General features: G+C 44.6%; 5 protein-coding genes across 6 annotated transcripts; 3 read left to right on the forward strand and 2 right to left on the reverse strand.

Moving 5' to 3' along the window:
• Positions 1-864: 864 nt before the first annotated feature.
• Positions 865-3,541, reverse strand: LOC122620210 (DNA replication licensing factor Mcm5). The gene is made up of 4 exons (XM_043797577.1): positions 3,250-3,541; positions 2,085-3,195; positions 1,205-2,026; positions 865-1,141 (listed from the first exon to the last, which is right to left on the reverse strand). The coding sequence occupies exons 1-4, from the start codon at positions 3,399-3,401 to the stop codon at positions 1,025-1,027; spliced, it is 2,202 nt and encodes a 733-aa protein (XP_043653512.1). The 5' UTR covers positions 3,402-3,541; the 3' UTR covers positions 865-1,024.
• Positions 3,542-3,808: 267 nt separating this feature from the next.
• On the forward strand, positions 3,809-5,659 carry LOC122619325 (protein arginine N-methyltransferase 1). The gene is made up of 4 exons (XM_043796182.1): positions 3,809-3,963; positions 4,027-4,308; positions 4,377-4,606; positions 4,749-5,659. The coding sequence occupies exons 1-4, from the start codon at positions 3,961-3,963 to the stop codon at positions 5,368-5,370; spliced, it is 1,137 nt and encodes a 378-aa protein (XP_043652117.1). The 5' UTR covers positions 3,809-3,960; the 3' UTR covers positions 5,371-5,659.
• Positions 5,660-5,737: 78 nt separating this feature from the next.
• LOC122619326 (RNA-binding protein 1) lies at positions 5,738-7,767 on the reverse strand. 2 transcript variants are annotated; one of them, XM_043796184.1, is made up of 3 exons: positions 7,644-7,767; positions 7,202-7,567; positions 5,738-5,976 (listed from the first exon to the last, which is right to left on the reverse strand). In XM_043796184.1, exons 2-3 carry the CDS (start codon positions 7,516-7,518, stop codon positions 5,886-5,888), a joined length of 408 nt encoding a protein of 135 aa, XP_043652119.1. In that variant the 5' UTR covers positions 7,519-7,567; positions 7,644-7,767; the 3' UTR covers positions 5,738-5,885. The 2 variants fall into 2 exon arrangements, with proteins under 2 accessions (XP_043652119.1, XP_043652120.1); XM_043796185.1 differs by lacking the exons at positions 5,738-5,976; positions 7,644-7,767 and adding an exon at positions 5,987-6,722 and having other exon boundaries at positions 7,202-7,563.
• A 261-nt stretch (positions 7,768-8,028) lies between these two features.
• On the forward strand, positions 8,029-9,591 carry LOC122619324 (39S ribosomal protein L37, mitochondrial). Its single transcript, XM_043796181.1, has 4 exons — positions 8,029-8,292; positions 8,356-8,703; positions 8,770-9,050; positions 9,106-9,591. The coding sequence occupies exons 1-4, from the start codon at positions 8,117-8,119 to the stop codon at positions 9,528-9,530; spliced, it is 1,230 nt and encodes a 409-aa protein (XP_043652116.1). The 5' UTR covers positions 8,029-8,116; the 3' UTR covers positions 9,531-9,591.
• A 317-nt stretch (positions 9,592-9,908) lies between these two features.
• LOC122621739 lies at positions 9,909-11,265 on the forward strand. The gene is made up of 4 exons (XM_043799699.1): positions 9,909-10,042; positions 10,119-10,274; positions 10,328-10,494; positions 10,549-11,265. Exons 1-4 carry the CDS (start codon positions 9,909-9,911, stop codon positions 11,214-11,216), a joined length of 1,125 nt encoding a protein of 374 aa, XP_043655634.1. The 3' UTR covers positions 11,217-11,265.
• The last annotated feature ends 109 nt before the right edge of the window (positions 11,266-11,374 follow it).

Consider the following 11,374-nt stretch of genomic DNA (forward strand, 5'->3'; position numbering starts at 1 on the left):
ATCCATTTTCATAGCCTGGCTGTTTTTTATTGATATGAAGTCCATGATCTTCTGGAATTTTTCGAAAACGTCTAGAGAAACATGTTTCTAATTCGCCCTCAATAAATTCTAAATCAACTTGACGTCATTCGGACCTTAAAACGCAACAAAGTGGCGTCAGTTGAGAAAAATGTACGAGAAATAAATATTATTGTTAGGACTTTTTAAATAATACAGTCATTCCGCAAATGTTCCGTGGTAAACAAGATTGTAAAGATTTCCTTCCGGAAATTCATAAATTTCGAATGCTCATATATATTGGCCATTGTTTTTAAATGGCCAAAAGCGAGCATACGTAACACGCTTACGTATTTTTGAAAATTTGTGCACATATTGAGTACATTTCAGCTTTCAAATGTATGTCTGTAAGTACATAGATGTGCATGCGCAAATATATACTAATTGAGTTTTGTATAAAAGGAAGTAATAAACGTTCTCAAACAAAGGAAAAAATATTTTTAAAAAATTGGCAAGTGGCCAAGGCGATATGATTGGTTTTTGTGATTTGTCCGAATGACGTAGGCAAACACAGTCGAATGTAGAGCGAAATTGTCGGTTTGTGCGGAAATTTGGAGGCCAACCAAAGGGTCTATGTGTTTCGCCCAAGCATTATCAACAAACAGAATTTAGACATTGCTTATAATCTCATTTTTTTTTATGTAAACAATCATAAATATTTATCTAACAACTAGTCTGCCGGCTCGACTGACTTATGCACTTGAAATACCTAGGATTTCCCACTGTAAGTATCAAAGAAATCTATTCTGTAAACATTTAGTTTCTTAAATCATCACTGTATTATTATAGTTTAAATATTTAGCAGCATTTGAATGAATAAAATAAAGATTTAATTTGGTTTATTCGGCTCATATTATAGGAAAGAATGTAGTTTTGTCTTAATAATAAAAATGGAAATACAATTAACGTGACGAAATGATTGATGACACATTTAACGATGGACAAATAATGAATTGATTAACAGTGTTTAGCAAATACGATAGAGCATCTTCCGTTGCATCCTGTGCTGAAGCTCTCCACGTCTAATCATGGTATGAATAACCTTCATTACCGTCCGTTCTTCGTATTTCTGACGCAAAAAGTCCTAAGTAAAGAAAGAAGAGTAAGTAAAAGCTGTTCATACGTTTCATAAGACTTCTGTGCGTACCTGTAAAATATTCTGCTCCGAGACTTGAGATCCAATTGCAAAGCGACGCTTCAATTGCTTTTCGATGCGGTTGAGTGTTTCCTGGTCCTCCTCGGTCGTGAATCCTTCGGCGCCGGCCAAGCTGCCAGTCATCGCAGCATCAAGGGTAGACACTTGGAAAAGGCGAAGTGCTTCGTTCACGTGCTCATCTGTGGCGAACGGTTGCATGCGAATCTTGGCCAGCGACTCCGAGATGCGGATGACAGCCTCCAACTGGCGCACAGTGATGGGAATGCTCAGGCGCTTGTCAGATGCCTTCTCCTGCTGTCCTGCTCCACTGCGCATAAGCACGTAGCGGCTCTTTAGTTTCTCGCCGGCAGCTTCGCTCAGACGCGGACCGCAATGAGTTCGGCAGTAGTGAATGTACTTCTTGAACGTTGACAGCGATATCTCACCCTCAGCCGGCTCGGAAGGCGCCGACTTGTTAGAGCTCAGATGCACGTTGATAATGTGCTTGGCCAGCGTAATGTCCCGCGACTCATCGTGAATGTCCTTGACTATGAAAATCATGTCGAAACGGGACAGAATCGTGGGCATAAAGTCAATGTTCTCCTCGCCCTTGGTGTCGTCCCATCGACCGAAAATGGAGTTGGCAGCCGCCAAGACCGAACAGCGAGAGTTCAAGGTGGTCGTGATGCCGGCCTTGGCAATGGATATGGTCTGCTGTTCCATGGCCTCGTGAATGGCCACACGATCATCCTCTCGCATTTTATCGAACTCATCAATACAAACCACGCCGCCATCGGCCAGCACCATGGCTCCACCCTCCATGACAAAGTTGCGCTACGGAATAATACATCATTTAGTTTGTAAGAATTAGGTGTGCAAAGTATTTTCTCACCGTCTGAGGATCCTTCATAACCGAAGCCGTGAGACCAGCCGCACTGGAGCCTTTGCCCGAAGTGTAGACGGCTATGGGCGCCACCTTCTCCACAAACTTCAACAACTGCGACTTGGCAGTACCAGGATCGCCCAGCAGTAAGACGTTAATGTCGCCTCGACGGCACAGACCATCCGGTAAACGTTTACGGGACCCGCCAAAAAGCATGCAAGTAATAGCTTTCTTGATATCCCGCGAACCGAAAATACTGGGAGCCAGCGACTGTGAAAGACGTTCGTAAATGTCTCCAGAGGCGGACATTCGCCGGAAGTGCTCCTCCTCATCGGATGTGATGTTGCTGTATCGGGAGATGGCGCCCGCACCCTCTGAGTCTACGGTGATGCCCACTACCCTCATGTAAGGAGCACGGACTCCAACGACAGCCTTCTCGCGACCCTCACGGCGGGAGGGTTTGCCCACCTTGCGAATGGAGTATATACCTTGGATAAGCACACGATTGCCGGGCACCACACGCTCACAAAGCGAGCGATCGCAGAAGAGCTGCAAGTGACGGGGAATCTCACCCTGCGGCACAAAGTCGGGGAGTTCTTGCAACTTAAGGGTCTGGAAATCGACGCACTTGCACTTGTCCGGCATGATGAAGAAGGGGTCCAGCGGGCACTTGGGTCTGCCCGCCTGCTCTGTGTTGCACTTCCTGGGGAGGGAGTAGCCTTCTAGACCCGGATTCACTTTGAGATTCGGGATGACCGTACTGCAAGACAAGCACTGGATGGACATCCGCGTGGCCTTGGCACTGATTCCTGAGGCTGCGACAATGATTCCGGCAATCTTCACCAGCTTGGATACGCAGTCCGACTTCAGCTGCCGTATGTTGGTGGGATTCGCATTGGAACTCAAAAGAATCTGGATGTCGTGCATCTGCTCCTCATGCTCCGGCCGGGGAGCTGTAATCTCGTCAGCCACCTCCCGGGCAGCCTCCTCGAAGATTTCCAAATGTTCCGTCGGCTGCTTGTTCAGCTTGTCCGCCAGAGTCTCATCGAAGCCCACCAAATCCTCCATCTCAATCTCCAGGAAGTAGCGGCCATTTAGGTAGTTCCTCTTCAGGGTGTCACTGCAGGATGATTAAGTTCAGTGTGGTTCAAATGAGGAGACGCATTCCACTTACCGGTATTTGTAGAAAAAGTTCTCCTCGTTGAAAGTGCGAATGAACTCCTTGTACTTCTTCTTCACGGCCTGCAAGTTGATTTGCGCATCCTGCTGGTTTTCTCCGCCGAAATTGTCCGAGAAGAAGACACCCGCATCGTCGAAGCCTTCCATTTTGATAGGTTAACGAAGTTAAAAAGTGGAACTGTGGTAATAGACGCTACTTCTGCCTCGCTTTATTTTCCGTTCTGTTTAGTAAATGCGATGTGCGAATATTTTGCCGCCAAAATTACCGGCAAGCGGCCGCTAGAGATGAACACTTGACAGGAAAACTATCGGCATTTATTTAGAAATACCGATTATACCTGTTTCCTGTTTTATGTATTTAACAGGGAAAAAGCGCTGCTACGATAGGCATTGCACCTTTTAATAAACCAATAAATATAACTTGTTTCGTGTATATTTTTATTTAATCTTATCGATGTATTGATACTTTGTATTATGCTAGATTATATGAAACATACATTACACGACCAACTGTGACAACTACCTCAAAAATACTAAAATTTCAGTAACACCGATAGTATCGAACTGGCGATATTGCTTTCAGCTTTTGTCTGGGGGCAGTGTTGTTAAGCGACACTTTAAACTAGCGTGCTGTAGAAACAGTCCCATCATTTAGTCGCTAATTTTTCGACGTGAAAAACCAAAGAGACGCCGAAGAAATTAGAAAATGGTGAGTTTGGGTCAAAATGTGACGGTAATCGACAGACCAGTAGCTGACGAACACGATTCGCAGGCCAGCACAGACATCCCCATGGAGGCAGCTGTGGAATCGGCGACCGGCATCACGCCCAATTCAAATGCGAACTCAAACAATGTGGCGAAGAAGCTGCCCGCGGAGGGCTCCACCGGTGATAATCCCAATGCCAATGCCAACGCCGACGAAATGACGTCCCGCGACTATTACTTTGACTCCTATGCCCATTTCGGGATCCACGAGGAGATGCTCAAGGACGAGGTGCGCACCGTCACATACCGCAACGCCATGTACCACAACAAGCATCTGTTCCAGGGCAAGGTAGGGTTAACTTCCGGGGTTTCATTATTTTGCGTAGCCCTTCTTACCGGGGAATCCCCTCTTTGCAGACTGTACTGGACGTGGGATGCGGCACCGGCATTCTGTCCATGTTCGCTGCCAAAGCCGGCGCCGCTCAGGTGATCGCCGTCGACTGCTCCAACATTATTGAGTTCGCCCGCCAAGTGGTCATTGACAACAATCTGCAGGATGTGATCAAGGTTGTCAAGGGCAAGATTGAAGAGATTGAGCTTCCAAATGGTATTGAAGGAGTGGACATCATCATTTCCGAGTGGATGGGGTAGGTTTCCATTAGTGGTTAAGATTATTGGCATATTATATCTAACAAATTTATAACTGGGATTTGCGAAAGTTAAATTGCTTAAAGAAGTTTATGATTGACTGCTAACTGCTGACCATTTCAATTGCCGTCCCTACTCCAGTTACTGCCTCTTCTACGAGTCCATGCTGGATACAGTGCTGTACGCGCGGGACAAGTGGCTGAAGAAGGACGGCATGATGTTCCCGGACAGGGGCACACTGTACATCACTGCCATCGAGGACCGACAGTACAAGGACGAGAAGATCAACTGGTGGGATGATGTCTACGGCTTCGACATGAGCTGCATTCGTAAGGTGGCCGTAACCGAGCCACTGGTCGACGTGGTCGATCCCAAGCAAGTGGTATCCACATCTTGCATGGTCAAGGAGGTGGACCTGTACACTGTGCAAAAGGCAGATCTCAACTTCTCGTCCAAGTTCAGCCTGTGCATCAAACGCAACGACTTCGTGCAAGCATTAGTAACCTACTTCAACATAGAGTTCACCAAGTGCCACAAGCGTCTTGGGTTCAGTACGTCTCCAGACTCCACATATACGCACTGGAAGCAAACCGTGTTCTACCTGGATGACCACATGACGGCCAAGAAGAACGAGGAGATCACAGGCACGTTCCAGATGAAGCCCAACGAGCGGAACAACCGTGACCTGGACTTTGTCATCGACATTAATTTCAAGGGCGAATTGTCTCAAATTCAGGAGTCGAACACATACCGCATGCGCTAGGGGCCGCCATAACCAATCCGATCTGCTATTTGAGATGGGGCTCAGAGCCCTGCAGCGAGGATGCATACAATGACTAGACGTAAGGTTTATTCCAGTGCGAAATGTGCAACGAATTCGTGTTGCGTCTTCTCCTAAGTTTAAAGTGTACCTTTGTTAGTATACATAATATTTTTACACTCGTGCGCCTGTTTAAATTATTATTCGAACATACTTCTAAGAAAGTTGTACAGCAGCACGTCAATTCTCACATAATAAACAGTGCATCATGCACGTCCCCTTTTGCTGGAAACAAACGGCTTTTGATGATATATGAAACCAATCAAAACTCGCTGATTGTGCGTCTTTATTTCTTATTAAAAAAAAGGAATTTTAAGAATGCATCGAAAGATTTATATTGTCATCTGAAGTAAATTTACTTACATCGCAATCAACATAGGACATCCTATTAAAAAGTCGGCCTAAGCCAGCTTATTCTTCGATTGCGACACTGCTTAAACATTATCCTTTTTGAAATATTAATGACGATCGCGGGAGTCCGAGCGACTTCGACGATCGCGCGAAAAGCTGCGGCTGCGGGGCGATCGGGAGCGACGTGGTGATCGGGACCTGAAATAAAAGCATTGGTAAAGAAGAAAAGGTTACTTTAAAGTACAAATATATGAAATAAAATCAGCTTAGAATGGGAAGAAGTGTATGTACATACGCGCCTTACAAAGTGCTGCAAAATAGGTGTGTTAAATACTGCGGAATCATTATTTAAACATTACCAGGGGAAACACAAATGAAAGCTGTGCAAACTGTTTTGTTTCTATGAATTAAGCTGGGGACCAATTAAGTTAAGTTTTATTGCTGCTGCTGCTCTTGCTTTTTGAACCAACCGCTACCCTACATTTAGGGTTTAAAGCATTCTACATTGGTGTCGGATAAATTTGCAATGAAAAAATGGTCGGACAAATCTATAGTAGCTGTGATAATCAGCGTTAAACGCGTTTAAGGCCAGTTTTCTCGACTTCAAGAGTCAAGTACTTGAGAAAGCGGACCTTCATATTTATCAGCGAACCCTCGTATTATAGGCAACTAAATTAAAGAAATAATTGTAAGCAATTATTTGAAGGATACGCAGGATAACTTCATAAGTAGAACTCTTTGGGCGACTGCATTGCTTCTTCTAGGATGAAATCATTTGGGTTGCTAATCAAAACTTCTGTGAGGCTGTGACGCTGAACATGGTTAATTTAGAGTTGCAAGTTGAAGGTTGCTGGCTGTGGCTGTGAAGATGGTTGCTGTTGTAGATTGTTGATGTTGTAGAAGGAAGAAGTAGCAGTGGAAGTAGTTCTAGCCGAGGAGTTATCCTGAAAAAGTGTCGATAACTCGCATTTAACAACCACTAAATGATTGGATCGTAGATAATATATGTATACAGTTTGTAGGTTTCGTCTGAATAACGTACTAAGTCAATTTTCTATTAGAAATGTTATGTAAAGCGATGTCATGTCAATTGGACCTGAATAAAACAGCCTGCGAAGAAGCACCAATAAAACTGTCATTTTTCGCAGGCTGTTCTATCACGTGCAGAAAAAGGCGGGAAAATGTACATGTTTGCTATTAGCAATTAATGTTTTTGCGATGATTCCAATGAAATTTCGATAACAAATTGTATACGTTTTGATAAGAATTGATTAGTTGTGACGGTTGGAGACTAGCTCGCCATTATATGCTTAGTATTCTGAAGAAAGTACCCAATTTTCGGAGTCAAGTGATCCATGATTCCATTGGGGCGACACATTGAGTCAAGTACCATCAGAAGTACAGTCTTTCGTCGTAGAATTACCTGTAGCGACCGGAACCAGAGCGTCCACTACTGCCACCTTCTCCGCGTCGGCGATCGCGCGAGCGACCCGAAGACATCTCTACGCGAATCCGGGTACCGCAGCAGCGGGTTCCGTCCAGGGCGCGCGTTGCGTCCTCCGCGTCTCGGCGATCCTCAAACTCCACGAAGGCGAAACCAGGTGGATTGCGGGCGACCCACACGTTCCGCAAGGGTCCATATTTTGCAAAAGCGCCTTCGATCTCGTGTTTAGAGGCCGAGGAGCCCAGGTTGCCTACATACACCTTGCAGGCCAAGTCCCACTCCCTGTATCGCGGCATTTTTGTCGGGTCGTGCGGTATCGTATGTATTGCGGGAGAAAGTGAGCGACTAGAACACGAATATCCAGGTTACTAACATTCGCCGTGCACGCAGCTATATTTTTTTAACATTTTAAAGCACTTACCTTCTAAAATCTCACCCAATTTGTTAAAATTTTAACAAAGCTCCTCGCCTTTCCTTTATTTGTTACAATTACCCAAAAGTGTGACCAGACGCAAAATTAGTGGTGGCATCGGAGCCGATGAATCGCTATCGCCAGTTGTAGAAATGTGATATTTTGTTTTTTTCAAGATATTACTTATATTAACCATTACTATTGCGAAACAATCTACAAGTTTGTTAAATTGCCAATCTAGCTTTTCATAAATAAATAATCATATGGTATTAAAAAAACAAATTAAATGCATTTTAAAAGAGTCACGGTATCACGATTTGCAGTTTGAACCGTGACTGAAGAGTGCACATCGCTAAAAGAAATTTTATATTTTCTGGCAAGGGGGCAGAGAAATTCTCTCTCCATCTGGCAACACTGAGTTTCATAACCAGTCCGCCGGGCTCCATTTCATTAAACGAAAACATAAGCAAATCCTCACTGAAATGAGGCTGACGAACACCCTCTGTGCCCAGCACATCGGCTGGCATTTCAAGAAGCACTGGCTGGTTCAGGGTAAGCGAGTGCCCAAGGAAACTGGCGCCGTCGCGGAGCTTCTAAAACTTGGTGTTCAGGTGAAGAATCCCGAGGATCTGTTGAACACCAAAGTGGAAAGAAAACTGTGAGTATCAATGGGAAACAAGTATTAATTGTAATTGGTAAACATATCTGACTTTACCTGCAGGGTGGACATTGTTGGCACCCGCGAGAAGACGGTTTCCGAAGATAGCAGTCACCCCGACTGGCACCCCACAGCTTGCCACTCTTACTCCGACCACAGCGTACTAATTGGTGGATTGCCACAGGCCCAGGTACTGACCAACTCAATCGAGATCCAAAGCTTTCCCAAGCAGATCGAGGATGCCATTGCCAGCCAGCAGTTGCCAAATACCGTAGACAAGAGTGTCAGGCATGCGATTCTGGCCTCCCACGTGCTTGATGCAGAGCAAGTCAAGCTGCCCAAGGTGAGGTTGCCGGAGCGACCGGCTTTTAACCTGCCCCGCTCCTATGGAATATCACACGAAAGGGTCAAGTAAGATCATAACTTTATACCGCATTGTTATAACAGAAGTAAATATGTGTTCGTTTATCTTTTTAGTCGCCTGTTGGTAAACAAACTCCTGCATGAAAGTGAAAAACTGGCCGGTCGCTCAGTCTCTGTAAAAAGAAAGCTGATAGACAACGCTTCTTTTAAGAGTTCCCTAAAAAAGGATGGGGATCTGCTAGGATTCTCTATCAATGCTGAAAAGGTGGTGTTTGCCAATCGAGCCATCGAAGCTGTTAAGGGAAAATTTGAAGGAGATTTGCCTGATCTTTACCCCATGAAGAGTACGATATCGATTCCGAAATACCACATTTACCAAACTGAGAACTTATATCGTAAGTTATTCAATAAGTACTACCTTATGCTGGACTAATAATGTTATTCCATTAGCTTTGCGTACGGACATCAGCTGCTCCCACCCGCACACCATCTTTACTGTGTTTAACAAAAACCGAGTTAAAAATTCCCACGGATCGGAGGTCACAACTGCTCAGCTGCAGGCAAGAACACTGGTCAAAGCTTTCGTTGTGGCTGCCGCTCGAGCAAAGCAACTGCATGGGGATTCCATAGAAGGGGCACTTCCCAAACCAATTGTTGTGCAGAGCGTCCAGACTGACGGAAAGACGTTCCACTTCGGAGTGCTGCAGCTGAATACCCTCGATCTTGGCGCCAATAGCACTATCAAGAACTATTGGTTCCATAAGACGAACTACGATCTATTTTCTGAGTGCACCTACGAAGGTGGACGAACGCATTTGAATAATTACAATGGCGACGTCTTCCGCATATTTAATGCTTTCTATAACAATTCCTAAAATAGAAACCTTACTGAATAATAAAATATGTTTTTGTTATGTCTGTATATGGCTAAAGAAATTATTTTATTCCATTCTTGTCCTTCTTTAGCTATCATTTTACAAATAACGAAACTAGAAACAGCCTTATAGCTAGAGTGTCAACACTGGGTGATTTGAGCAGGTGTAAATGTCTGAATTATTTGGCGCCTTGTTATTCCCCTTCATCCACAGGTCGATATCCCAGTCCCCATGCCCAACTACTTCAGTCGACTCCATAGCAACCAGGATGCACTGAATTGTTTATGCATCGATGTATTGACTGCTAATAGAGACGTCAAGCAAAGTTTTCTCCACCCACACACATTTAAAGTTTAAAAAGGCAAGAAACTCGCTACCATGAGTAGGCAAAAGCAGAGTACCAGCTCCAACAACAGTGGCACATCATCGGAAACCAGCGAGACGCAAAGTGTGGATGACCAACAAGGTACTCCGCATTCAACCATTCGTTCGAGTAGCGCCTCATTGAGTAGGTGGGTAACATTGTTTAAAATACATTACACATTATTTACACAATATCTTTTTAATACCTTAATACATTCTCTTTAGAGCCAAAAACAGTTGGAGACGCATGAAGGAGCTGGCTGCGGAGAAGGAAAAGGAAAATGAGGCCAAGCGACCTCCTTGGCGGGCAGTTAGCGTTTCCACGCTCACCAAGCCCGATAAGAGCGCCTTGCTTCGGGCCAAGTTACTGGATGCTTCGAGGTTATTAAGTTAAATTATAGAATTTAAATGGTATTAAGTGATTTTCCATACAGACGACTAAGAGCTGGCAAGGCGAATGTGGCCTTGCAGACGGACTTTGTGCCGACGAAGCTCATGAAGGAAGTTAGTTTCGGGGTGCAGAAGGATCTTATTCTGCTCAAGGACGTAGGCATTCTCACCGATGGACAGTACTCCAAAAAGAAAGATGGCTATGAGAAGTGTAAGTCTAGATAAGTTAGATATGCTGTTTGCATTATAACGCAGATACTTGCAGATGTACTTACCTATTCGATGTCCCAAATGACCGACAGTGTGCCTACCGTTTCGCGCCAAACTCAGACGCTACTGCCGAAGGCCTATAACAAGGATCTGGTCAACTCCTACCTACCCAAATCAGATGACGATGACAGTGATGATATCTGCGATGTGGAGAAGCGACTTGGCGATCAGATAGCCAAGATACGGAGGCTCAACTTTGATGAATCGAATCAGTCGAGGGGAAGTGGGAGCAACACTATCTTGGCTCCTACTTTGGCATCCTGGCATTTCGATGACGATGCCGTGGAAATGGAATCAGAGCGACATTTTATACCCTACACCATCGAGTCGTTTAAACCTTGGCGCAGCTTTGTTCCCTTTCCATTCCGATTGAGGGGTAATGCCTTGATTGGCACCCAGAAAATAGATTGGTACGCCCTTCTGCAGTCCATCGACGACCTGATCACGGAGTCCAACCACTTGGTGGACAAGCTGGAACACATCATGATTGAGAATCAAGCGCATCGCAGGTCGGTTTTGGGAAAACTGGGTAAAATACCCAACTTTGAACCGACCAAGTTTATAGCCCCTTCGGAGCAATGGTTGCCGCTCATTGAACAGCAGGAAAAACAATTGCAAATTATTTTAAGCGGCAATGCGACTAAGGATGAAACCCCAGAATAGAGGTCTTCTAACAGCACAAATGCTTACAAAATAATCGTTAAACATTATATTTAAAGAAATTATATGGTAAATGGCCTGAGGCTTTGATAATTGTTTTAGAAAAGCCTATAGAAGCACAAAAGCTAGTTTAATAAAGATAACACAATGGAGTTTATTAA

Source organism: Drosophila teissieri, chromosome 3R, assembly GCF_016746235.2.
Source record: "Drosophila teissieri strain GT53w chromosome 3R, Prin_Dtei_1.1, whole genome shotgun sequence".
Taxonomy (NCBI): Eukaryota; Metazoa; Arthropoda; class Insecta; order Diptera; family Drosophilidae; genus Drosophila; species Drosophila teissieri.